General features: G+C 36.6%; 2 protein-coding genes across 3 annotated transcripts; one reads left to right on the top strand and one right to left on the bottom strand.

Moving 5' to 3' along the window:
• Positions 1-201: 201 nt before the first annotated feature.
• Positions 202-7010, top strand: LOC142982297 (uncharacterized). 2 transcript variants are annotated; one of them, XM_076128720.1, is made up of 5 exons: positions 202-545; positions 2978-3118; positions 3545-3721; positions 4145-4436; positions 4902-7010. In XM_076128720.1, exons 1-5 carry the CDS (start codon positions 495-497, stop codon positions 5138-5140), a joined length of 900 nt encoding a protein of 299 aa, XP_075984835.1. In that variant the 5' UTR covers positions 202-494; the 3' UTR covers positions 5141-7010. The 2 variants fall into 2 exon arrangements, with proteins under 2 accessions (XP_075984835.1, XP_075984836.1); XM_076128721.1 differs by having other exon boundaries at positions 296-549.
• Positions 7011-7281: 271 nt separating this feature from the next.
• On the bottom strand, positions 7282-25390 carry flr (actin-interacting protein 1 flr). Its single transcript, XM_076128319.1, has 13 exons — positions 25237-25390; positions 24892-25104; positions 18932-19079; positions 17718-17898; positions 17211-17330; positions 16648-16812; positions 15980-16187; positions 13295-13423; positions 12635-12741; positions 12210-12312; positions 11347-11519; positions 9936-10086; positions 7282-9476 (listed from the first exon to the last, which is right to left on the bottom strand). The coding sequence occupies exons 1-13, from the start codon at positions 25250-25252 to the stop codon at positions 9367-9369; spliced, it is 1824 nt and encodes a 607-aa protein (XP_075984434.1). The 5' UTR covers positions 25253-25390; the 3' UTR covers positions 7282-9366.
• Positions 25391-25395: the final 5 nt, after the last annotated feature.

Below are 25395 nucleotides of genomic sequence, written 5' to 3'. Positions count from 1 at the left end.
ACAAACTAAACCCACATTTTTACGAGTACAGTTAAACGCAGCATTAAAAATAAACAATAAAAAATTACGTCTCATTTGTTTGACACACTTTTCGCGCTCAATTAAATCCGTCAAAAACGTTTGACGGCGGCTAAGTACTCAATAATAATATAAATATAGAACAAAATAACGCGTGAAAATCCATCACAATGCATTGAAAACGATCAATTAGCACAATCAGTCGAACAATGATGCCAATCATTTCGGACGAGCGAACTAAATCTGTTTTTGGATGAGTTTTGGTATGTCAGCCGCGTCACAAGCTGAATGTCATTGGATTTATAAATACAATCAGCTCCAGAAATAGGTGGCTACAGGTTTTCCAGGCGTACCGACCTAAAATAAAGCAGCCTGGATTCGTTAACAATATAATTGTCTCCACTTGGTACGTGCAACGAACTATAGTGAACGTAAGATCATTCTTAGTGGTTTTTATACAAATATTTTGTGAAAATATGGATGAGGACGATGTTCAACAGTTCTCTTTGCGCTGGCACAACCACCAGGTAGGTGAGTACTATTTTATTTTATCAACACACCCACCGCAGGGAGACAGGTACACTTACATTGTTTTTAATTACATACGTTTTTTACTCTTTTGCTTCGTCATACAGCCTATGCATTTTTAATTGACCTTATTTTGCCGTTTTAAAAAAGAATATTATTTTAGTTTAAATTTTGTAATGCGCTGATGTTTTAAAGTTTAACGTTCGCAATGTTATTTTAATTAAAAAGTAAATTATGTAAAATAATGCTTTACAGTGAAAACAGATTTATCACAATACTATTTTTGGAATACAAATTAATAGCTATTTGAGCTTTAAATATTTAAACAACGCTGAATATTTTCGCTGAGATATCCAGAATTAAAATAATCTGTTGCGCTATGCTGTAAAATTATAATGTAAATATTAATTAGCACCCTATGCTTAGCCTGTATGTAATAATGCAAATGACACTTAGTTAGGTTACTAATAGACCACACGCACACCAACTAATCGACTATTCCGTGACCACTAATATCGATTAAAATGTAATAAATAGTTTAAGTGATGTGCAGCAGCTATTTGGATGAAATCCGTCACTTTTTAATTTTATTTTTTTAAGAATATTGTATTCGACCAGTATTTTGAATATAGAATAATGGTTTTTATCATATTATAATTGTGTAAAAGATATTTAATTTATTTGAGAAACGAACTTGTTAATTTAAAAATGCCTTGATAATAAATTGTTTAATTAAAAAATCTAAGAGGTTTATAATATTTTAAACCAATTTAACACCTAAGATATATCAATGGTTTACAAAAAGAAACTTTGAACAATAAATTAACAGAAAGCAAAGTAATTACAAAAGTTTTCGTAATGACAATTTTTAAGAGCTTGTTTGAATTTATTAATATAACTTTTAGGTCAATGACCTGTGAAACATGTGGCTAGCTTACGCCCGCGATTCATATCGCCATGTTTCATTGAAAAATGTGAAAACATCTCTTACTACATAACAAATCTATATTTCACCTGAAACATTGAGATTTAAATGTCTTTGCCACTTATTTTAGTTGATTACGCGTATTATGGAGATAAACGTCAACATTTATTTGCAATTTCTTTATCATAAATGAGATCTCGCTGCGGAGTAGACCACGCACTAAAGATTAGAAAAAAAAAGTTGCTTACGCTATAACCTACACACATACATACACATAGGGGTAGGCAGAGACTAAATAATGCATTATGTCCTCTTCAACTATACATACAATCATAGATAAAACTACGTCTCCCTCCCAGCCCACAGGGGCAGATAGAGATCAAGGATAATGACAGGCTATAATCAATTACCCAAAATTTAATCTTACTCCAACGAAACAAGAAAAAAATATGTTTTAAAACCACACATATTTAAGGACGCTCACAAGGAATTAGAAAAGCCTTTGTTCCAACAATATTTAACTTTTCATTTTCTTCCTCATTTTGCACATTACAAAGTAAAACAAAATGCTAGTGTAAGAGTTTAAAACATGTATGGAGTGCTTCAAAGTCTTCGTTTAACTTCAGGCATACGAAATTACGGAAGTCAATAAATTATGAGCGGAATAAAGATTCTGCTTGCAACTTGACGTGCTATTTTGTTACGTATTTTAGAGATTTATGCTTGTAAATTAATATCTTTGTGTTAGAAGTAATACTTGATATATATTTTCTAGTACTGTTTGAAATAACGCGAGTATTTTCTGATGATTCCTCGGATTTTTTGATGTTTCGGCGCAGGTCGTGGTGGTAGGCTTAAAAGTTATGATTGAAATACATTATTACGCATATTCACACACTGAATGGTAGTAGATATGTATTGTCTAAGTTTAAAAAAACAAAAGAGAGCTTTTATGAGACAATATTATTTAAACCCCTGCAATCCCAACACTTCAAAATAACAAATCTCACATGCACATCGCACATGCATGGTTAGATCACCAATTTATCCAAAGAAATACTAACCCCCGGTTTCTGAGTACATTTAGCGGTAGTTTATCTATTCAATAGCGCTTTTTTGTATGTGTTTGACACTATTGAATAGATAAACTACCGCTAAATGTACTTCAGAAACCGGGGGTAAGTCCCTCTTAAGTTTAGAGTGTAGAATTGTAGATAGTCTATCAGAGATATTTTTCACTCACACAGAATCTGAAAATACGACTAAGTACTTATATTAAATTTCGCTTCCTGTACGTTTATTTAGCTACAGGATGAGTAGGCATCACTTTTAGTATATTTTAAACATTGTAATACATAAACTTACTCTTCCTTTGATTAGCCGAAGTTAGGCAACGAAGATATAAGAAATTACAGATGTACAAAGTACTACAAAGATTTATATTTGACGGATTTGCCAAACAAGCTGCTGCATTTCAAGCCACTAATAGAACCGTTTGTTTGCCAGACCAGCGTGATAGGTGCTCTAGGGCGCATGTTCAGCACCGGAGCCCTGACTGACGTCACGCTCAGCGCCAGCGGGACCACCGTGAAGGCACACAGGCTCGTCCTAGCGTCTTGCAGCCAGTACTTCGCACAGTTATTTAAGGTTTCATTTTATATTTATGACAAATTTAATGTACCCATATTTCGTTATATCAAGCCTTCTACACTTGTAAGGGTTATTTTTAAAAATGTAAATGGTTTAGTCTTTAAAAATCAGTAACGTAAAATTAAACCAAGATATTTAAAGAATTACTCTCGATACCAACAATTGTTGGTCAATAAAATTTGTTGACATCAACATCGATATGCTAGACCAGGGCGAATACTATCGACTATCCACTTCCAGTTATCGACAGGTATCTGTGTGAAACACAACAACAATTGGGTGACAAATTCTGTATGAAAATCTCCTAAACTCCTGTAGCGGGCGCCGTAGGAACTACTTCTTCGCTACACAAACAGAGGTAGTAATTATTCTTGAAGACATCATTGAAATTCGCTAATAATATTATTTTCGCATATCTTTCAGGAAGTAGAAGCGGAGAACAACACGCTGGTGGTAGTCCTGGGTTGTGATGCTGCAGAACTGAGGCTGCTCCTCACGTTCATGTACACCGGTGAGGTCACCGCCTCCAAGAAGGTCCTGCCTTCGCTGCTCCGGCTGGCGCAGACCTTGAAGGTCTCTGGACTCACTGATGCTGATACGGTGAGTTTTATAGGAACCAATTTTCATGTATCTACAAGGCTACTATTGCTATTCGTTTTCCCACTTATGACCATCTTGTTCAGATCACAATTATTTCACTTATACCACTAAGCGTTAAAAAATTGGACTTATGACTTGGTTATTGGTATCTTTGTTTTCAAAATTTAAGTATTGTGTGTGTAAGAATTTTGGCGTGGAGACTATTTGGAGTCATTGTTTCAAGTCCAAATAAGCTAGTTTTCTTCCAGATTTTTATAGCATCAACTAATGCAAATGGATAGTGTAAAGCATGCGTGCACGATTTAACGCATGCTGTTGGTAACAAAAGACCGGAAGCTAGTAGAATGGGGTACTAGTATTTCGTGGTATACCCTAGTTTGGGCACTTCATTATAAGAAACTGATTAGTAATATCTGTTTCCAGAACTCGACCCTCACACCAACCGAACCCGAACCACAAGATGAAACCAACTCCCCCGTGAACCTCGAGATAAAGAACCACGAACAACCGCCACTGATCAACGAGAACTCCAGTTCGAGTTCCAAATTAAACTACGACGATATACTCTCACCCACGAACGAAAAGGACGCAAGTTTTGTGAACGAGTTTATGATGAAGAGCGAAAAGGACAGACTTAGTAAACTCGATCAGATTGTACAGAATCTGTATAGTACTCATAAGATTGGGAATCCGACTGCTACTATGGTTGCTGGTGGTAAGTTCTCTGGGTCAGCATGCGTTTTACTACATTTTGTTTCTATGTTTCACAATAATGCTTCGGTGAATCTTCATCGCCCTTTCGCTGTGTAACATCGTATGCGTGATCTGACCCAAATTGATTTCAATGCTGACTTTGACGAGACCCAAGAATAATGTCAAAAAAAACTGGTTTGAGCAAAACTATTAACTTAACCTCAAGCCTATCTTTCAGATACCTAATAAATAGAATGCACACTTCACAATTACTTTGATCAATTAGATCAAATCATTTATTTGAAGACTGAAAAATGACAAACTAAAAAAGGTACCCCAGTGACTGGCATTGCCGTTACCTTGTTTTAACTTAAACCACAGCAAAGTTACATAGAAACCTAATGTAGCCGACATCTTACAAAATAGGTACTGTAAACCGTATATTTCAAGGCAATTTAGTTTTATATACTTAAATTCGTATTCTCAGTTCCAGAACCTCCCGAACCGTACGACAGAAAATGGCGCATCAATAGTTCTGTATGCACAATTTGTAACAAACGATTGAGCAACCAATACAATCTCAGGGTGCATATGGAGACGCATGCAGGTAGGAGGCATGCATGCCGTGCATGCTCGCATGTGTCCAGATCGAGGGATGCGCTGAGAAAGCATGTGGCTTATAGACATGCGCCGACACAGCATAGACAAGGGAGAGGGGATGTGTGAAGTCGTTTTTGAGGATTGGACCCTATTACATGGTACGGCATGAATCATTAATTCGCAAAGAAAAAAGTTGTTTGTTATTTCGAAAATAATTTTTGGAGTAATTCGATCATAACATCTTGAGGAAGTTACCTATCTGAAACGATATTTGATCACGAACGAATGAAACGTACTTAATAATAGGTACGTGGTTGAAGCCCCAGTTTCTTTACTTCCACATAGACTTTCATAACTATTCCTGTTGTTATTTGAGTATCTTCTTCTTAAGTACAGAAGTTTAGAAATACTTCCGTTTCCTCGATCACTCTACTCAATTTTTCATGATTTTTATTATAAGTTAAATGTAGTTTACATCATGCTTTGTTGATACAGTTCTGTACTAGCGAATGGGGTCCAATCCAAAACGGTTTTGTTTGAATTGGAACTAGATTGCCATAAAATTAAAATATAAAACCAAAACCTACACAAATCCTTGACCTGTCAAACTAAGGATTATAAAGACAAATGATTTGTGGAGTCTAAATTAACTAATTACCTCCACTTTTACTAAATTTGTGTTGTTCATTCACTCTGTTTTTACTTTTTGAGCGAGTCTTTTTTTTTTTATAAACAATGTGGGTTATACTTAAAGCTTTTTGTAGGTGGCTAGTTAGCATACGAACCGTGTCATGTCGTTATTGAATAAAACCGCAAATGATAAAAATATTCGCCTAATTTTGTATTTATCCTTGTTTTTTACTTTAACTATTGAAAATAAGTAACTGCCGTGTGGATGTTAAATTCGTTTTAAGTCAAAAATTTCTAGAAATATTATTTGTTATTAGTATAAAATACATTTTTAAAATTTTAGAATTAAGGTATTCAATTTGGATAACATTGTTTGTTTGTCAAATCCCAAATCTTTTGCAACGAAATATTTTCTGAATCATTTTGTATACCCACCGACGGTGTTACCAGTAAACAATTAAAAGACGTTTATGTTACATTTTTGTTATATTCATAAGTATTGTTGTTTTGTCAAATATATATTTAAAATAATATAAATGGTTGTGAAGTTGTGCCTTTGTGGCAACTCGGCCGGAGTCCCGTGCCATAGACAATTTTTTTGAAGTTAAAGTAATTTTTTACTCTGTATTTAAATGTCCATTTTAAGTCATTTTATAGGAGTGTTGTTGATGTTCGTTTTATTTGTGTTATTTTATTCTGTGATATCAATAAGGAACTGACGCCAAAATATTGTTACTATCGCGTTACGGTCGTTTCATTCGGTGCATTGTGATGTCTAAACGGTACCTACTGTTGTGGTTCCTGCCTTTATTAAATTCGATGGCTTTTCCCCGGTTTCTAATTTACCTACACTTAGCGGTAGTTTATCTATTAGCGTTAAAACTCATATAAAAAAAATGCTATTGAATAAATAAACTATCGATAAATGTACTCAAAAACCGGGGGTTAGTGCGATCGTCAATGTGATTAAAATGTTTGCAATGCCGCTATGAAACAGCCTATTATACTCAAAGGAAAAACAAGTTCTGTTCAATATGGAAAAATGTCTTGGTCAATCACTTATAATCCTTTTCAATTTTGTAAAAATATGTATTTTTGAAAATAACTGCCGTTAGTTCCTATAAAGTATGTCACTCCAATATTGTTTGTTACTAAATTTATATCAAAGTTATGGTGCTAATTTAACACATAATATGTTTATTCTAATTTGGTTTTAATGTATGTATGTTTTAATATATTTGGAGCGACATGTTATGTTATATTGTTTTATTCTAGTCATTGTTTAACTATATTTAGCCTAAGCTAGCTAAAAAGACATAAATAATAAAAGACAATTTAGTTAATGTTAATTAATATAATTATTTGAACTGTTTATTTATTGTTTTATTTATTTAACCTTATGTAACTTAACTTTTACTCTGAGTCGTGAAAATAATAAACTGTGTAAACAACTAATTTAGGTTGACTGCTAGCAAATTTCAAAATATATTTTTTATTAATTCAATAATATAGAGATCCAGTTATATTAATATTCTTAATATCGTTATTCCGTCAGCTATGATCTACCCCATTTCCAGGTCTTTTAAAAAAACAACTATGTCATCGAGTTTCTAAGATGGTGATTAAAAAAAAACATATTACAAGTGTATACAAGTTTATTCATCATCGTACATACTTCATTTTTAGTAGAAATCGCGTAAAACTAAGAAAAAATACATCAGAAATTAGTATAAAAATACTGTTTACAAACGCTTCTTCATATTTGGAAAGATTTATTGTAAAAATACATTAATTGATTTGTTTAAAATTGACATTTTAATCTCATAAAATACTGTAATATTTTTATTTTGAACCAATATTTTGAATGGCATTACTATCAAACAGTTTTTTTATGCTAGTAGCACTACATTTTTTATTCTTTTTCTACAATAAATCTTTCCAAACAGAATTTCAATTATTTAATTCTTAATAGAACATTATAAATGCGATTTCACACTACGTTAGTATGCAATGACTGGTATAAAAAGGACCATTCAGATCGCACCAAATTTCAATACAAAAAATAATCACAATGTCCGCGAGAAATACTGACTTTTAAAGGTTAGACCTGATTACATATTACTAATTGCAAATAAATTAATATTTAAAATGTCGCTTCTAACTTTTTCAACTGATTTTATAATAAATAGTGTTCATTTCGATGTCTTTTCACGCCCTAATGATGCTTAGAAAATACTTTTGAGATAGAATAGATAGGACACGCTTGTTGCAACTCGGATATTCGTATCACGAATACAAGTCTATAACACCCAGAAATGGTTAGTACCATGGATGATGTAATTTATTTTCTTTGAATATGGATAAAACTTACTATAACCCTTTACTTAACTTTTGATTATCGGGCTTTATTGCCCCTCCTAGGAGGGATGGGAGGACGAATTCGCGAATCGAAAGGTTAAAAAGTGGTAGTCACGTATACCTATGGTATTATTTTCAGGATGAAAAGGTATATGCGTACAAGTAACTGCATCGAAAATGACATCAATTTATCCTAAGGTCTAAGAATACGCGTTTTCATATACAAGTCTTTTATCAGTTCAGAATTCCACGAACAACACATTGTCACGACATTAGTAACAAAATCTCGACTAAAAGAGAATCATTTGATAACTTAAGTAAAGCGAAATAAATACGTTAGTATTTTCTTTTATAAATATGCTAGATAATCTGAGTTATTTATAAATTTATAGATTTAATACGAGTAATATTCTTTGATAACATTTACATAATAAATGCAAAAGTATTCAATTAAAATTAAATACACTATTTTAAACACAATGATGAATATATCTTTTTGTATGTATGTATGATGACGGGAGGATTTTATAAAAATAGGTATTTGTGCGTGAAAATTATGTGGACTAGATAAAATAAATAGTATAGCACCTTTACAGCACTTATATCATATAGTAATCACTTTCTAAGATATTCCAATAAATTAAAAGTTATGTTATTTTATTGTATTTGTCTCTGAATCTGCCAGTCTCATATGTCAGACACTCTTAACGAAATCGATATGGTAAAGTTAAAAGACAGGAGTAAATATTTTCTATATAAAGGTCCGTTTTCACAACTTCTAAATATCTATCAGGGAGCTTATCATAGCTTGTCTTTAGCCTATTGTTTGAATTTAGACACTACTCACATTTTCCGACACGTTTTTGCAGAAATTACAACTTCCGCACTAAGAATTGCTCCAGTATAGTGGAAACTTTTACAAACAACGGACACAAAATACAACTAGAAACGAAATAACTATTTGTGTATCGCACAAAAATTTGTTTCGAATGAGAATTGAATCCACAACCTCCCGAGGTAGTGGCGTAACAACCATAACCACTGCGCCACAGAGGCTGATATTTAGCTTTCTGACACTTATTTAAAGACTGTGAAAGTGGCTCTGTAGAATACATATTATAATACACTAGCTGACTTGGCGAACTTCGTACCGCCTAACAGTGGACTCCTGATTTTTTGTTGGCAATCTTTTTCGCCGTAACCATCCTCGTACTTCAAGGAATATTATAAAATCGAAGCGAAATCGGTTCAACTGCTCTCAAGATTTGCTCTTAGCAACAAATTTAGTGATTCATTTTTATAATATAGATAATAGTTGAGTATGTGAATGTGTATCAAAGAATATTAGTCGTGAGCTAGCGTGTCTAGGCTTTAGGCACGTTCCAGACGCGAGTGTTGCCGTCCTGTCCCACCGACACCACGGTCTCGTCGTCCAGCCACGCCAGACCTGTGATCTGGCTTTGTGGGTGAGCATCTGGAAAAGATAAAGATAACATAATGAAATTCCAACGTAGCCAAATCAATTCAAGAGTTTATGATTTTATTACTATACTAGCTTTGATTCATGGGTTTTAAGATTAAATCATTATGTGGTTGTCGAAATATTTCTCAGCTGAAACTTTCATCGCGGTTCCTTACAAAAAATGTACATTTTACTGTTTAATCGTATACAAAATGGAATAGTGAAATGTCACTAACGAAGGATTTCGTTCGTTTGCAAAATTTCGATTTTAAAATCACAAGTTACGTCTACTCGTTGTTAAGACGATGATATAGGCTCGTGTAGACGCTGCCAATCTAGCTTTAGCAATCTCCGACTGACTAGAAAATACTGATTTTGACTCTGTCGTCGTTAACTCTCAGTTATCATACGTTTCCTTAGTAAACTTTAGAGGGAAATAATATTATTATGAAGTATAGTATCGGTGGGTACTTTTGATGATGACATGCTTGGCGGGCGCGTCCACGCTCCACACGATGACGGCGGTGTCGAGCGAGCCGGACGCGAGGCGGCGCGAGTCGCCGCTCCACGCCGCGCAGTTCACGCGCGCCGTGTGGAAGCCCCACTCCTTGTTGTGCGCCAGCTGGAGACATACGTACATACATTACATCATGATTTATTTACATAAGAATAAGCAGTTAACAAAGAAAATCTGTACTGCTTCTGATTGTTAAAAATAAGGATCTAACGAGAAGTAGAAACGAATAAAGAACTTTGTCTTTCCAACTATCGGGGGCAATGTATGTTATGTTACAATTTTAGTTAAGACGAAAGAATTTTTACTCAAATACGCACATAGAAATTCTTTTATGACAATGGTATACTGTTTGGTTTAAACTGATACTAAATTTTAAAACCTCTAAGTGATTTCAAATCCATACTTCCATACTAATATTATAAGTGCGAAAGTAACTCTGTCTGTCTGCTACTCAATCACGCCTAAACTACTGAACCAATTTGCATGAAATTTGGTATGGAGATATTTTGATACCCGAGAAAGGACATAGGCTACTTTTTACCGCGGGGAAATGACGCATTTCTCGGGAAAATTCAGGTGGCGAACGAAGTCGCGAATAATCAATATTATAATGACATTGAATTAACAAAATTCAGTTGTCATGGCAACTGTTTTAATGGCGGATATGCCTTAGCGCGACTTCGTTATATTGAGAGATATAAATAATTTTGAGAATATTTTGCTTTGAATAATTAGCCTTTTTTTTTTCACAAAAAGGCTAATTTTGTTGTTAAGGAATAATTAATGCTTTGTATTAGTAAAAAAATCGTGAAATAATTCAGTAGTTTTAATGAAAACCCCACAAACGTATCATACAAAGTTTTAAATGCAACATCCTTTAAAGAGCTGTGTTAAACAACTGTCAGACATTTCATTCCTTATGATTGTTTCTTTTAAACTACCTTCACACAAGAACTATTGAAAAACTTTGATGAAATTTGGTAGACAGATCCTACTAATATTATAAATGCGAAAGTTTGTGAGTATGTAGGTATGTATGGATGTTTGTTACTCTTTCACGCATAATAGCATATACTACTCAACAGATTAGAATAAAATTATGATGAAAGGTATATAGGTAGCTGAAGACCCAGAATAACACATAGGCTTTTTACCCCGGGAACATGACGCATTCCCATGGGAAAATTCAGGTGGCGGACGAAGTCGCGGGTAAAAGCTAGTTAAAGATATAAGAACTGTACTCTTTTAAATAAATTTTAATAGAACGATTGCTTAAACCGCAAACAAAACTCTCGAGTTCAGAATCCAATGGTTATAAAGTCGATAACCATAAGCTAAGGTACAAAAATGAGCATAAAAGTTTACCTTATACTCCTCAGTGGAGTACAATATAACTTTTCTATTAGCGTCGCTGGCGACGAGGTACTGCGAGTCGGGGCTGTAGCGCACGTCGGTGACGGCGCCCAGGTGCTCCAGTTCGACTCCCGGCGTCAGACTGCGCGCGTCCAACGTGTATATGTGCACTTTGTTGTCCGCACCTGGGTGACAACACACAATTATAAATATAATCATACAAATATAAATATCATTGGACAACTCACACACAGCCATTTGATTCCAAACTAAGCAGAGCTTGTACTATGGTAACCAAATAACTGATAAACATACGCATATACTTCTAAATACATACTTATATAGATAAATTAACATCCAGGCTCAAAACAAATACTTGTGCTCATCACACAAAGATTTGTCCCGGGTGGGATTCGAACCCACCACATGCGGCGCTACGGTTGTTGCGGCGAGGTGACCGCTTAAACCACTGCGCCAAACGTGCAGTTTAATTTGAAATGAATAGGATTTTTTTTTTCAATCTTATTGTTAGTTGCTGTCTAAAAATTGTCTAAGAGCTGAGAATTCGCCATTTCAGGCCAAGCATCTTGTAATGTATCCAAAGGAATACTAAAATCACGAAGATCTTTTTATTCTTTAAAGTTAAATCACCAAAACCGGCGCCCAAGCGGTCTGCGTTCTGAGTCGTAGGTACGTTTTCATCATTGCGCCGTTTCTAAGGATTCTAAGACACTACATTAATTTCAATATATGCGATACACAAAATTCCGACCGAATTCTGACCGCTAGACTACCCCTAACCTAAACACTATTTTTTTTTTACTTTTCTAGAAGTTTTATGGTAAAGTATAGAATAAATATATGTAGGTACTTACCACCAACAGCAACATGTCGGCTCTTGGGGTCAATGGAGACGCAAGTGGGCTCATACTTCAGAGGCAAGCTCGACTGCTTGGTACCACCGATTATTACAGCCAGCTGAGAAATTAACAATGACATTTTAATGACAATAGATAATTTACTCAATAGGTTTTCTGATACACTTCAATGGAACATGAAATAAACGGTTAAACTAATTCAAGTAAGATTTAATCTAGTGATAGACTTTGTCGACGAAGAGATATTATAGAAATTGACTAAAAAAAATCTTTTACACAGCCGGCAACAGGTAGACTTTGAAAGTGAACTCGTATGCTACGAAATTTTGTGTTTTTTATTTTCTAAGATGCAAGTTTAGCTAAAGAAAATTCTTTCATTATAATTAAAATACAGTTTGACTGCCACAAAAAATAGGACATACCTCTTTAACAGTAGCGACGATGGTGGTATCTTCTTCAATAAGGTGGTCCATAGCACGAGGCTGTGAGCCCAGCGGGATGGACACATCCGTATATGTCGGCGCTTCGCCTGTAATGAACATTTATATTTGTTTTTTTGGTCTTTATTTTAAGTATGGTTATGTAAGGGATTAGCGAGTAAAGGAAAGTCTGTTATACTTAAGATAGTTTAAGTGGTCAATCGGCCCATTAGCCCTATCTCACCTTATTTTAAGGATTTTTTTTTGTAACACAATACATCTGAATCCAAATCTGAGTGTTTCAATATTCGAACGATAGAAAGGGTCGTTGTGGCTTTCCGAAGTTTCAATACGATTCTAGATAGAAAATTATACTCGCCTACAGCACTGAATTGCCGAATGATCAAAAATATCTTAAACACAAAAATTCCTACTTATATTATAAATGCGAAAGTTTGTAAGAATGTATGTATAGATGTTTGTTACTCTTTCACGCAAATACTACTGAACCAATTACGATGAAATTTAAGACCCAGAATAACACAAAGGCTACTTTTTATCCCAGAGTTTTCGAGGGATTACACGAGAAGGGTTTCCACGCGGACGAAATCGCGGGCGGCCCCTAGTAAGTAATAAAGATCTTAATGTGGGAGAAATTCCTACCTTCAGCGGCAGGCTTGGCGATTCTAAGCGTATCATCAATACCGCACGTGAGTAGTGAGCCGTCCTTGCTCGCTCGCATGCCGTTCACCTGGTTGCCGTGACCCTGGCCCTTTATGTGACGACCTTCACCTGGAACACGAACAAATGTTACTTTATTATTACCTAAATATAAGTTGATTAGATCGTGGCTTAGTTAACAACAGCCGCGCGGGTCTCTGAGATTAAGCCACGCTTGCCGAGGTTTCTGTGGATGGGTGACCATCTTATACATGTCGAGTTTTTCCGTGTTTCGGAAGGCACGTTAAATTGGGAGTCCCGGCTGTCATTTTCGAAGATCTTCAACAGTCGTTAACACTAGTCAGAGACTTGAAAGTCTGACAACCAATCTTACCGGAGGGTATCGTGTTATAACCCAGGTAACAGGGTTGTGGAGGTCAAATAGGCAGTCGTTCCATGTAAAACACTGGTATTCAGTTGCATCCGGTGAGACTGGAAGCCGATCCAACATAGTTTGGAAGAAAAGCTAGTCAGTCAGTTGTTTGTGGCATCTCGTCCGGGTGTAACGTGAGGCAAGTGATGGGCTTGTTGAGCCCCATGAGGATACGCAGCGGCTTATTTGGGTTGTTCACGTCTAGATAGTTCGAGATCAGCCCCGAGAGAGAGTGAGAGCTATTATTATACAAAGATAAATGTTTAAACACGTACCATTAGCGCAGTTCCACGCGGTCACAGTGCCGTCGTGGCTGGCTGTGTACACGGTGTGTCTGTCCGGGTGTAGCGTGAGGCACGTGATGGGCTTGTTGTGTCCCATGACGATGTGTAGCGGCCATTATTATATTATTATACAAAGATAAATGTTTAAACACGTACCATTAGCGCAGTTCCACGCGGTCACAGTGCCGTCGTGGCTGGCTGTGTACACGGTGTGTCTGTCCGGGTGTAGCGTGAGGCACGTGATGGGCTTGTTGTGTCCCATGACGATGTGTAGCGGCCATTATTATATTATTATACAAAGATAAATGTTTAAACACGTACCATTAGCGCAGTTCCACGCGGTCACAGTGCCGTCGTGGCTGGCTGTGTACACGGTGTGTCTGTCCGGGTGTAGCGTGAGGCACGTGATGGGCTTGTTGTGTCCCATGACGATGTGTAGCGGCCATTATTATATTATTATACAAAGATAAATGTTTAAACACGTACCATTAGCGCAGTTCCACGCGGTCACAGTGCCGTCGTGGCTGGCTGTGTACACGGTGTGTCTGTCCGGGTGTAGCGTGAGGCACGTGATGGGCTTGTTGTGTCCCATGACGATGTGTAGCGGCCATTATTATATTATTATACAAAGATAAATGTTTAAACACGTACCATTAGCGCAGTTCCACGCGGTCACAGTGCCGTCGTGGCTGGCTGTGTACACGGTGTGTCTGTCCGGGTGTAGCGTGAGGCACGTGATGGGCTTGTTGTGTCCCATGACGATGTGTAGCGGCCATTATTATATTATTATACAAAGATAAATGTTTAAACACGTACCATTAGCGCAGTTCCACGCGGTCACAGTGCCGTCGTGGCTGGCTGTGTACACGGTGTGTCTGTCCGGGTGTAGCGTGAGGCACGTGATGGGCTTGTTGTGTCCCATGACGATGTGTAGCGGCCATTATTATATTATTATACAAAGATAAATGTTTAAACACGTACCATTAGCGCAGTTCCACGCGGTCACAGTGCCGTCGTGGCTGGCTGTGTACACGGTGTGTCTGTCCGGGTGTAGCGTGAGGCACGTGATGGGCTTGTTGTGTCCCATGACGATGTGTAGCGGCCATTATTATATTATTATACAAAGATAAATGTTTAAACACGTACCATTAGCGCAGTTCCACGCGGTCACAGTGCCGTCGTGGCTGGCTGTGTACACGGTGTGTCTGTCCGGGTGTAGCGTGAGGCACGTGATGGGCTTGTTGTGTCCCATGACGATGTGTAGCGGCCATTATTATATTATTATACAAAGATAAATGTTTAAACACGTACCATTAGCGCAGTTCCACGCGGTCACAGTGCCGTCGTGGCTGGCTGTGTACACGGTGTGTCTGTCCGGGTGTAGCGTGAGGCACGTGATGGGCTTGTTGTGTCCCATGACGATGTGTAGCGGCCATTATTATATTATTATACAAAGATAAATGTTTAAACACGTACCATTAGCGCAGTTCCACGCGGTCACAGTGCCGTCGTGGCTGGCTGTGTACACGGTGTGTCTGTCCGGGTGTAGCGTGAGGCACGTGATGGGCTTGTTGTGTCCCATGACGATGTGTAGCGGCCATTATTATATTATTATACAAAGATAAATGTTTAAACACGTACCATTAGCGCAGTTCCACGCGGTCACAGTGCCGTCGTGGCTGGCTGTGTACACGGTGTGTCTGTCCGGGTGTAGCGTGAGGCACGTGATGGGCTTGTTGTGTCCCATGACGATGTGTAGCGGCCATTATTATATTATTATACAAAGATAAATGTTTAAACACGTACCATTAGCGCAGTTCCACGCGGTCACAGTGCCGTCGTGGCTGGCTGTGTACACGGTGTGTCTGTCCGGGTGTAGCGTGAGGCACGTGATGGGCTTGTTGTGTCCCATGACGATGTGTAGCGGCCATTATTATATTATTATACAAAGATAAATGTTTAAACACGTACCATTAGCGCAGTTCCACGCGGTCACAGTGCCGTCGTGGCTGGCTGTGTACACGGTGTGTCTGTCCGGGTGTAGCGTGAGGCACGTGATGGGCTTGTTGTGCCCCATGACGATGCGCAGTGGCTTGTCCGGGTTGTTCACGTCCAGGTAGTTGATCACCCCGGAGAGAGAGACTGAGAGTAGGTGCTTGCCTTGCCAGAGGCATGATACCTGTAGAACAAAGATAATGTTACAAAAAAAAAAATTGATAATCTAGCGGTGTCAGCTCATGCTTAATATCGCCTATGAATGTAACTTTTTTTCCGTCGTTCAGTCAAGGCCATGCGGTCAAATATTCAGACATCATCAAAATATTATATTTTAAAAGCGAAAGTTTGTGAGTATGTGGGCATTTTTGTACTTTTTCACACAAATACTACAGACCTGATTACGATGAAATTTCTCTGAAGACCCAGAAAAGATATAGGCTACTTTTTATTCTGGAGTTCCCGTGGGATCAGTATTTACACGGGAATAACGACAATTTATTTTGTCGTAAGGCGACACAAAGTTCGCACGGGTCTCGCAACTCGCAACAAGGCGCACTTGGCAAGCGTAGTGGACTCAAGGCCTAACCCCTCGCCAGTTTGAGAGGAGGTCCAGCAGTGGGACAGAAAGGGTAAAAATATACCTGTTGGTTCTCGACCGCCGTGCCCATGTTGAAGAGCGCGCTCCGCTCCCTGGTGGCCACGTCCCACACGGCGCAGGTCTTGTCGCCGGAGCACGACAGCAGCTGCGTGCCGTCCGGCGACCACGCGATGCCGTACACGCCGCCCTTGTGCGCCGGGGACCCGATCTACAGACCATAGACAAATTATTATTAAGAACTAGCTGACTCAGGCACCTCCGCTCACGAATTTTCTTTGCATTTGCTTTTCTTTCCACAATAACCTTACCCATGTCGAATTGGTTGACCCGTTCTTGAGTTTTGCGCTTAGCAAAACATTTGGCAATTCATTTTTATATAGATTGTCGAGTCGGACTATTAAGCTTTTATAGAAGAAAGCCATTTTATTGTATTTATACGCCCAGAAATTAATCATAATACATTTGTATGGCCTTGAACTTACAATGTTTTGTTTTGAATCGTTAAACCCATTTATAGACTTTACTCGCAGGAAAGCTATTGCTCAGTTTGGTTTTCATAAGATTATAATAATTAGTAAAATTAATTAATTATTAAAGTGAACATACCTCTCCCTTAAGTTCGGAGGTGGCTCCATCGAACAGGAAGATCTTGCCGTCAAAGCCGGCCGACGCGAACAAACTGCCATCGGGACTGTAGCGGACAGCTTGAGCGAAACGAGTGTGCTCCTGTGAAACGAATAAATTGGTTATATTAATTATCATATTCACATAATACAGTTTGTGGGTATGCATGCGGCATATATTAACTAAAAAAAGGTTACAACAGTTTTAAGAATAGAATTTACTGAATTTAAGTTTGTAATTTCAACATTCCTGCGTTTTTTCTGATATTTAAATTGTCATTGTATTCCAAAAAATTGAATGTATTGTTTGTGCCCCCTGTGATATTGATCTGCAAGAGGTGACGTCATCCACGTAACTATATAAAAGGTACCTACATTATGCCTGCCAAATAGATACAGGTCATTTGAAGCATATATACATTTTTGTTTGTAAATTAGCCTAACCCGAGTGGAGAAGGGAAGCGCATAATTAACAGAAACTGTAACCAACCTGTTTAGTGCACTTAAATTTGAAGGGAGGTCCTTCAAACACGGCGAGGGTGTTGTCTTCCGAGGCGGTGACGATACGGAACGGCCTCGTGGGCTTGAAGTCCACCGAGTTGATGGGCTTGGACTGACCGCTGATCTCGCCCACTGATGTGCCCGTCTCTGACATGAACACATGGCCGAATCTGAGGAAAAAACATTAGGTTAAAAACTAGAGTCAATGCGAAAGTTGCTAGCCTATACTAATCATTCGAATATAATATTTAGCATGAAATATTATACGGGAACTAACTCAAACATGCATTTTATTTTTGTATTAGCGACCGCAAGCTAACTGACCACAAAATCTGTGCCGAAACGTCAAGCAAACCGAGATAAAAATAATTTAAAATAAACTTTTGTTTTAGAACTGCTACAATTACATTAATTATAGAATGGAATTAGATGAGATAAATACGCTTTTAATTGAAAATGTATGCGGGCAAAACAGGAGACAAAAACTAGTAGCATTTTATAGGCGGCGAGACTATAGTTCCCCACATATGTTATAAAATAAACAAGCTAGGTACTACAGTGTACTTTTTCTCGCTGAAACTTACAATTATTTTACAGGTAAAACTACAGGCAGGCTACCTCGCCGATAGACCGTAGCGTGTCTGACCGCCATTAATAAAATTACTAATGCATTATAATTGTTTCTTATTAAACAAGATAATTTTACACAATGCATTTCTTTACTCGCTAATATTTTCACATGTGAAAACTTTCATTATTGTTGTAACATTTGATTTATCGTGAATCTGTATAGTGATGGTGTATGGACACGAATAATAGAGTGTGGCTTTGAATTGGCCCATTGTGATTATTTTAGTATAGAATACAATCGACGCGTGAAATCACGCAACTACGTATATGGAAATCACCTGCATTTGGTCAGATTTGACTTATTTCGATGAAATTATGCGAGATAGCACGCGCTACATAGCTTTGTGCGTCTGAATATAGTCGCAAGTTGCTGCGAGGAAGTAAAACAATAGTAACAAGAAATTTAGGAGAGGAGCGCCTTTGATAGATCATCACACATCACACAATGGCGACCCCTACGCGTTCTTTCGCCTGCATTCGTCTCTCAAATCTCCTATTAGTCAGACTTCAGTCACATACATACATCTAACTATATTTATTTTTTGTTTGAATGGTAAAAAGTATCAAAATTACCTCTCCCTGCCCTCGCCGACAGCGACCATGCGCTGGTTGTCAGCACTCCATGCGATATCCTTGATGGGTCCACCGATCGGCTGGAACTCATTCTTCAATATGTGCTCCTTGTTCACAGTGTCCCAGATTCGGATCTTACCCGATGCATCTGTAATAGAAAATGTAACGATAAAGATGATTTTACGCAAATTACCTAAATGCAGCACCCAGCTAGCGTCAAAAATTTGGCATTTGAAGTTAGTAAGGTGAGTGGAATAAAGTTTTACATTGTTCATTGCAGTAAGTGTCCTTAGCTAAGATAGAATATTTTAAAGTTAAAAGTAGAGTAATAATACGATTTCATAATTTTTTGTAATCTATCTATATTGCCATGTATAATCATTTATTTCTTAATATTGTAAAAACATGTTAATTGAGCTCGTTTCACCGTAAATCCCTTTCTGGTAATCGATTAACTTGATAAAGTATATTACTAGATAGTGAAACGTACTTTCTTATCGAATTCACAGGAGTGGCTATCGCAAGTTGATTGACGGACTAGAGAAATGTTTCTTGAAGGTCAAGGCGAAGGGCGAATACTGAACAGTTTATTTAAGTCTTCTATTGTAGGAAATACATTTTTTATAGCTACTTTCATTTTAAATGTTAAAAGATAGAGCCGTAGGTCGGCGATCCCGTGATTCGCGATTCAGGACTGTGGAACATGGGTCGTGGATAGATCGTACTTCAACTTAGCACTCATTATCACACGCGGTTTATCGCTCCGGTTGATGGGGACTAGCGCTCCCAAATATTCAAATAGCATTTTAACAGGGAATATTCGAAAAGAAATCCTAATTTTGAATGGTACTCGGATATTTAAAAGCATCATGCCCTACTGTGGATCACACTGGATAATTTGGTGTGAATCCGCTTAAATATCTTTTATCTGTCTTACGAATGACGTATCATCTCCATTCAACCAAATCGGCTGCATAATTATTTTCCTTTCTCAATTGTCATTATTATAGACATTCGTTTAACATTTTGTGGTTGAGTCACCCACACCAATATGACCGATTCAGGTCACAAGTTTATACAAGTTTAACCACTTCTGTTAAAGGAGTTAATGTTAATTTTATTGCCATTTACGATATCTTCTGCATTGAATGAAATGTACTTACGATGAAATAAAATTGAAATTAAAACCTAAGGTTTATTCGGTTCGGCATTAATCGGGATAGCTGGGCGGCAAAACCGAATATGAGTAGATGAATGTTCAGAAAAAATACCGCCGCGCACAAAATCGAATTGTGACGATCGGACCCCGAAGGAACTATACATGCGGCACAAGCCGAACAAGTGCAGTAATTACTTCAATTCCGTTTTGTTGTTCGATAAACATTGCAAAACCGAACGCGCCAACCGGAATATGTATGTAACGACTATCGTAAGTGTCCATTTTGGCCTAAATGAATAAATGATTTGATTTTGATTTTTGATTTATGTATGTAACAAGCCTAAGACAAAATGTTGTATCTGTCCCGTATTTGTTGGAAAAGAAGGTAAAAATTGGATATTGTGAAAAACCAACCCTTAACGCCTACATTCTACTTTCTTGGGAACAAAACATGCGTAATATTTGTTGTATAAAAATATGATAAACGAACGCCGAGTGTTTGCACAGATGATTTGTATAAGAAACGCGTATTTATCCAAGTTAGTAATATATTCGCATCACAATATGATCTGGGGAAATCTTTATTATTTGCACAGCTTTACTTAAATATACGTGAAGTTGTCAAAAGATGAGTCACCGTATTAAACAAGATATTTGGGGACAACTCATCTTTCTTGATAGTCATCACCATAAAATTATTACAAAGAAAGTTTAATGAAATTTCCAATAATTTCTTAATTGAAATACATCCGAAAAACAGCCGCGCGGATCGATCTCTAAGGTCAAGCTACGTTTACCAAGGTTGCTCTGTGGATGGGTGGCCATAGTCACAAGGACAATATGATGTATTTCTTGGGTCGTAATTTAAACAGCTAGGAACGAAGCCATACAGTGGCGAATAGAGTCATTTTCAGCGAACTTCGGAATCCCTATACATAAGAATTGAAGAAAATCTGTAAAGAATGTCAATATCGAGACATTGATATCGTATCTAACCTTCAAAAGGGTCAATAGATAGATGGTTAACCGCAACTGAGCAAGCAGCTGAATAAATAACTACTTACTAGTTATTAGAATAATGTAATCCTGATTTTCTTGATATCGAAGATGATTCAAACGGCAGATTTCATCACTAAGAAATGAATGACTAATCTAGTAGAATATTGACAGAATCTGCCAAACATTTTCTGTCACACTTTCCATTGGATAGGCATCAGACGGGAAATATAACAAATTTATCAGAGGCTACTTTAAGAGAAACTTGAGTAAGCTAGACCCCTCTCCTGGACCCGCTAGAGTGCTTAAACCGAAAGGCATCTCTAGTTTATCTATTCAATAACGTTTAAACTCATTAAAACAAAGGCTATCGTAAAGATAAACTACCGCTATATGTACCTCAGAAACCGGGGGTTAGACAGTCAGAATTTAGGATTGGGACGTGCGACGCCCTTTTCATACCTTTCTACATTATTATCTACAATAAATTCAGAATAGAATTTCAAAAATTCCCTTCAACAATTCCAAGATAATATTACAACATATAAAATGTTAGTAAGAGGACTAGTTTCGGTTTAATTCTGGAGTGATACCCGCTGGCTTTGCGCCAACGCTGCCGATTATATGTTTCAGTGATAAATGCGGTCCCACTTGCAAATGTTTTGATAATCATGGTGATGGCACACCGCTCACACATTTAATAACAATGTACATAAGATATGATGTAACAACAATAACATGATAACAAAATAAATGGCCGTGAAAAAAGTATCAATACAACTTGTAAGAAGGAAATAATGAGGTAAACTTCACAAGTTCAAGGTCGAATCTAGAATTTCATTTTGGCAAGACAATTTCTAACGGCAATTTTAATTATTGTTCTCGCAAATGTTAAGAGTTTTTGTACTGTAGTAGAGTAGTGGATTAATAGTCTTTTCCTACAACAGCATTCAAAATTCGCTGAGATGGTATTCATACATATATTTGGTTTCAATTAAAGGAACTTAACATTTTCTTACTTGCAACTACATACTGCTCTACCACGCGAATATACTCGCCGTCATAAACTGCATTGTAACACTAAAACAGTAGTAAAGCACTGTAAACCCATAGATTTGTATACTCGGTTTCTGTATTTCCAGATGAGCAATAATTAGAACGTCTAGGATTCCTTCGAGCCCTTCTACAATATTGGTCGACAATCGTCGCATACGTAAGTCCTTGTAGGGTCGGTAGCTCTTCAGGTACTGAAGCTTAGCATTGCCGACGTTACATGAAGAATGGGACAGCCATCGAACTCAGTTTGTAGAATAAAATGAGACTACTGTGAGATCCATGGAACAGCAGTTATAAAGTCTAGAAAGTGCTCACGTTGCAGAAGTCAGAATACAATATAGCTTTTGACTAATATTTTCAAGTAAATATAGTTACATATAAACATTTACTATGTGAACGCACTCTCGTAACTGGTAACAAAATGTATGGATATGAATGAGGCAAGGAAAGTTTCTAAGGATGGTACCAAGTAGCGTTATTTGGTCTCTGTCTATGTGAACGCACCTTTACATGTTTTAGCGGATGTTTATTACTTCATGCCGGAACACGTAAAGTATATGCGAAATATTAATAAAGAGACATAATTTAAATGTATCCTGTTATATGAACCTCACAGTAGAAAACTCAAGTTGTTTTAATGCTTGTTAGAAACTTATTAGCTGTGGTTTGGAATTGTGGACTTTTCTATAAGTATTATGGTATTTAAAGATACAAAAATAAAGCATAATATTTGTTTTGTGATAACAATTATATTTTATAGAACACAATAACAAAAATATAATAGATACACATTACACAGTGATATTGCCAATCACCTTTAAAAATATGTGTTTCACACATGTTTTGTGCATTGGTACTTAGTTGTCTAGTACCTTATAAGACATAGAGTCCCTAATTTGTATGTTTGTCAACACCTACGATTTAATACTCATTCTCGCAACCAAAGTAGCATTGTCTACATAAGCACAGTCAATGCACATACAGTCAGTTGCTGTAATATTATCATATATTGTCAGGAATGAATTCATATACCCAAATACAGAAGTATTTAATAGGAGAAACTCCAATACCCATATCTGTACAATGATTCATTGCGATAGCAAATTGTATACAAATGACTCATTACTATATAACACTTGATAAAATGACTATGTACACTGAAAATGTAAACAACCTTTTAAATTATAAGTATTGTTATCAGTGGATAAATAAGTGTACCTTATTGAAGTGTTAATCTATCATAAATAAATATTTCTGTACTATTGAATAGAGGCTAAGTAACAAAAGAGAGAGCAATTAATCAGGTAAAGCTACACTCGCCGAGGGTGGGGCAGCGGATGGGTGGCTCTATTGAACCTCTCGATTTTTCCGTGTTTAGAAAAGCATGTTAAATTGTAGGTCACAGCTGACATTTTTAATGATCTTTGACAGTCATTACTAGTAGTCAGAAGCTTGAAAGTCTGACAACCAATCTTACCATGGAGTATTGTGTTATAAAAAGGAATTAAGTTCTAAAAAACAACAGTTCTGAAATTCACAGGCACAAAATAAAAAAGCTGAGCCACTTTCCATTTACATTAAAAAAGTAGTTTAAACAAATAAAACAGTGTAACAAGTTAATGAAAGTGTTGGCCTGCTATAATTAGAATTACCTGATTTAAATTTATTTCAAATTAAGAACTGTTGAAGTGAAAGTTACTGGTTGGTGATAAAATCTCTTGCCAGGCAGTGACACTAAATTTTATACAGCCAGATACATATAAATCCTACCTACTTATATTATAAATACAAAAGTTGGTGAAGATGGATGTATGTATGTTTGTAAGTCACGAAAAAACGACTAAAGGGTTTTTAGTAATGTTTGGTATACAAATAGTTAATGATGCAAGAGAAGCTGTTACTTAAATGTAAATAGTAAACTTTGGTTATTTTTATAAAATTTTCACATCTAAAAGAAAATGATCCATGTTATATCCAATAACAAGTACTGAAGTTTTCTTTAAGCTACTATTAAGAGTTAGATAGACTATGAATTAAATAAGGTATATAATATGACAGCAAATTTTAATATCCCACTTTTAAGCCTAAGTCTACCAATCCTACTATGACCAAAGGTAGCATAACATTATGTTTAAATATTACATCTAGCAAACCAATAAGACCTTTTACAAATTATGTTCCAATTAGAACTAGGCAACTAGCTCAAAATTATGTTTTAAAAATATATATGTGCATGAACAATATGTTATGTAGGCCTGAACATACAAGGAAAACTATTGAAAAACATTATTCAGTGTGTTTCAAGCATGTCATTTATTTGTGTGTAAAACATATAATGTATTTTCCTATAGGTTGGGTTAGATTTATACTTCTTTTTTGTCTATTCAATTACAGACTTATTTTTCAAAATTGCTAGTAATATATTTTAAAATTCTTCTAGGTTATTAGTTATGGGTTTAATTTAAGCTATTGTCCTATATCAGGCAAAGTTTTAGGAAAGAATAAAAGTACTTTTTAGAACAACAGCAAAGAGTTTCTGAATCAAACTGGGTTATTATGGAAATATTTGTAAACTACAGAAATAAATACATTAATAAAGAAGTTATTTACAACTTCAGAGGAATATAATTAATATTACACATTCAAAAAGCGTTTTTAGCTTTGATTCTTGAAGAAAGTAGTTGGCACTGGCTGAAAATTATTTACTGAATGATATTAGAATAAAATGAATACAAAATTTATTTCATACCTCCTGACGCGATGTAGAATCCACTTGGTGAGTATTTCGCGACATTCACTTGGCAAGAATGCTCCGTATAAACATCCGCGATCTCGGGGTTCTCGATATCTCTAATGATAACGGAATTACCGTTGGTGTACAGGAAATTTTTCCCCTTCGGATCACCGCCTAATACTAACGGTGTACCTCTTGCGGTCCTCGGTAAGGCCGCCCAAGTATACTCTGCGGACACAAAACCACACTGTAAAACTGCCGGTCACTAGCATCTTCAGACACACACAAATTTATCATCATGTTTAGCTCGATAGGTAATGCTACCATGCTGCCCGTCAAAAAATAGAAATTAAAACTTACTATTAGAATAAGACATTTTATTAGTATACTTCACTAACTAAACACTACTTTGGTAATGCTAAAACTATTGGTCACTCAGTACTTTTAATTATTTTTAGAGAAACACAGTCAGCCGCTATACCCCATAGCCTTCCAAAAAAATGACGTATAGTAATATTT

Source organism: Anticarsia gemmatalis, chromosome 21 (assembly GCF_050436995.1).
Source record: "Anticarsia gemmatalis isolate Benzon Research Colony breed Stoneville strain chromosome 21, ilAntGemm2 primary, whole genome shotgun sequence".
Classification (NCBI taxonomy): Eukaryota; Metazoa; Arthropoda; class Insecta; order Lepidoptera; family Erebidae; genus Anticarsia; species Anticarsia gemmatalis.
Note: the sequence above shows the minus strand (reverse complement) of the source record. Positions and strands in the feature narration are given on the sequence as shown.

What these genes read in the sequence shown, in the direction of transcription:
- flr (XM_076128319.1), bottom strand. An exon ending in ATTCTACATCGCGTCAGGAG is followed by an intron (nt 19,080 to 24,891) that starts GTATGAAATAAA and finishes TTTCTATTACAG; the next exon opens with ATGCATCGGGTAAGATCCGA. An exon ending in CGGCGGTCGAGAACCAACAG is followed by an intron (nt 16,188 to 16,647) that starts GTATATTTTTAC and finishes TTTGTTCTACAG; the next exon opens with GTATCATGCCTCTGGCAAGG.
- LOC142982297 (XM_076128720.1), top strand. Translation starts at nt 495, where the DNA reads ATGGATGAGGACGATGTTCAACAGTTCTCTTTGCGCTGGCACAACCAC. An exon ending in TGCGCTGGCACAACCACCAG is followed by an intron (nt 546 to 2,977) that starts GTAGGTGAGTAC and finishes TTTGTTTGCCAG; the next exon opens with ACCAGCGTGATAGGTGCTCT. An exon ending in GACTCACTGATGCTGATACG is followed by an intron (nt 3,722 to 4,144) that starts GTGAGTTTTATA and finishes ATCTGTTTCCAG; the next exon opens with AACTCGACCCTCACACCAAC.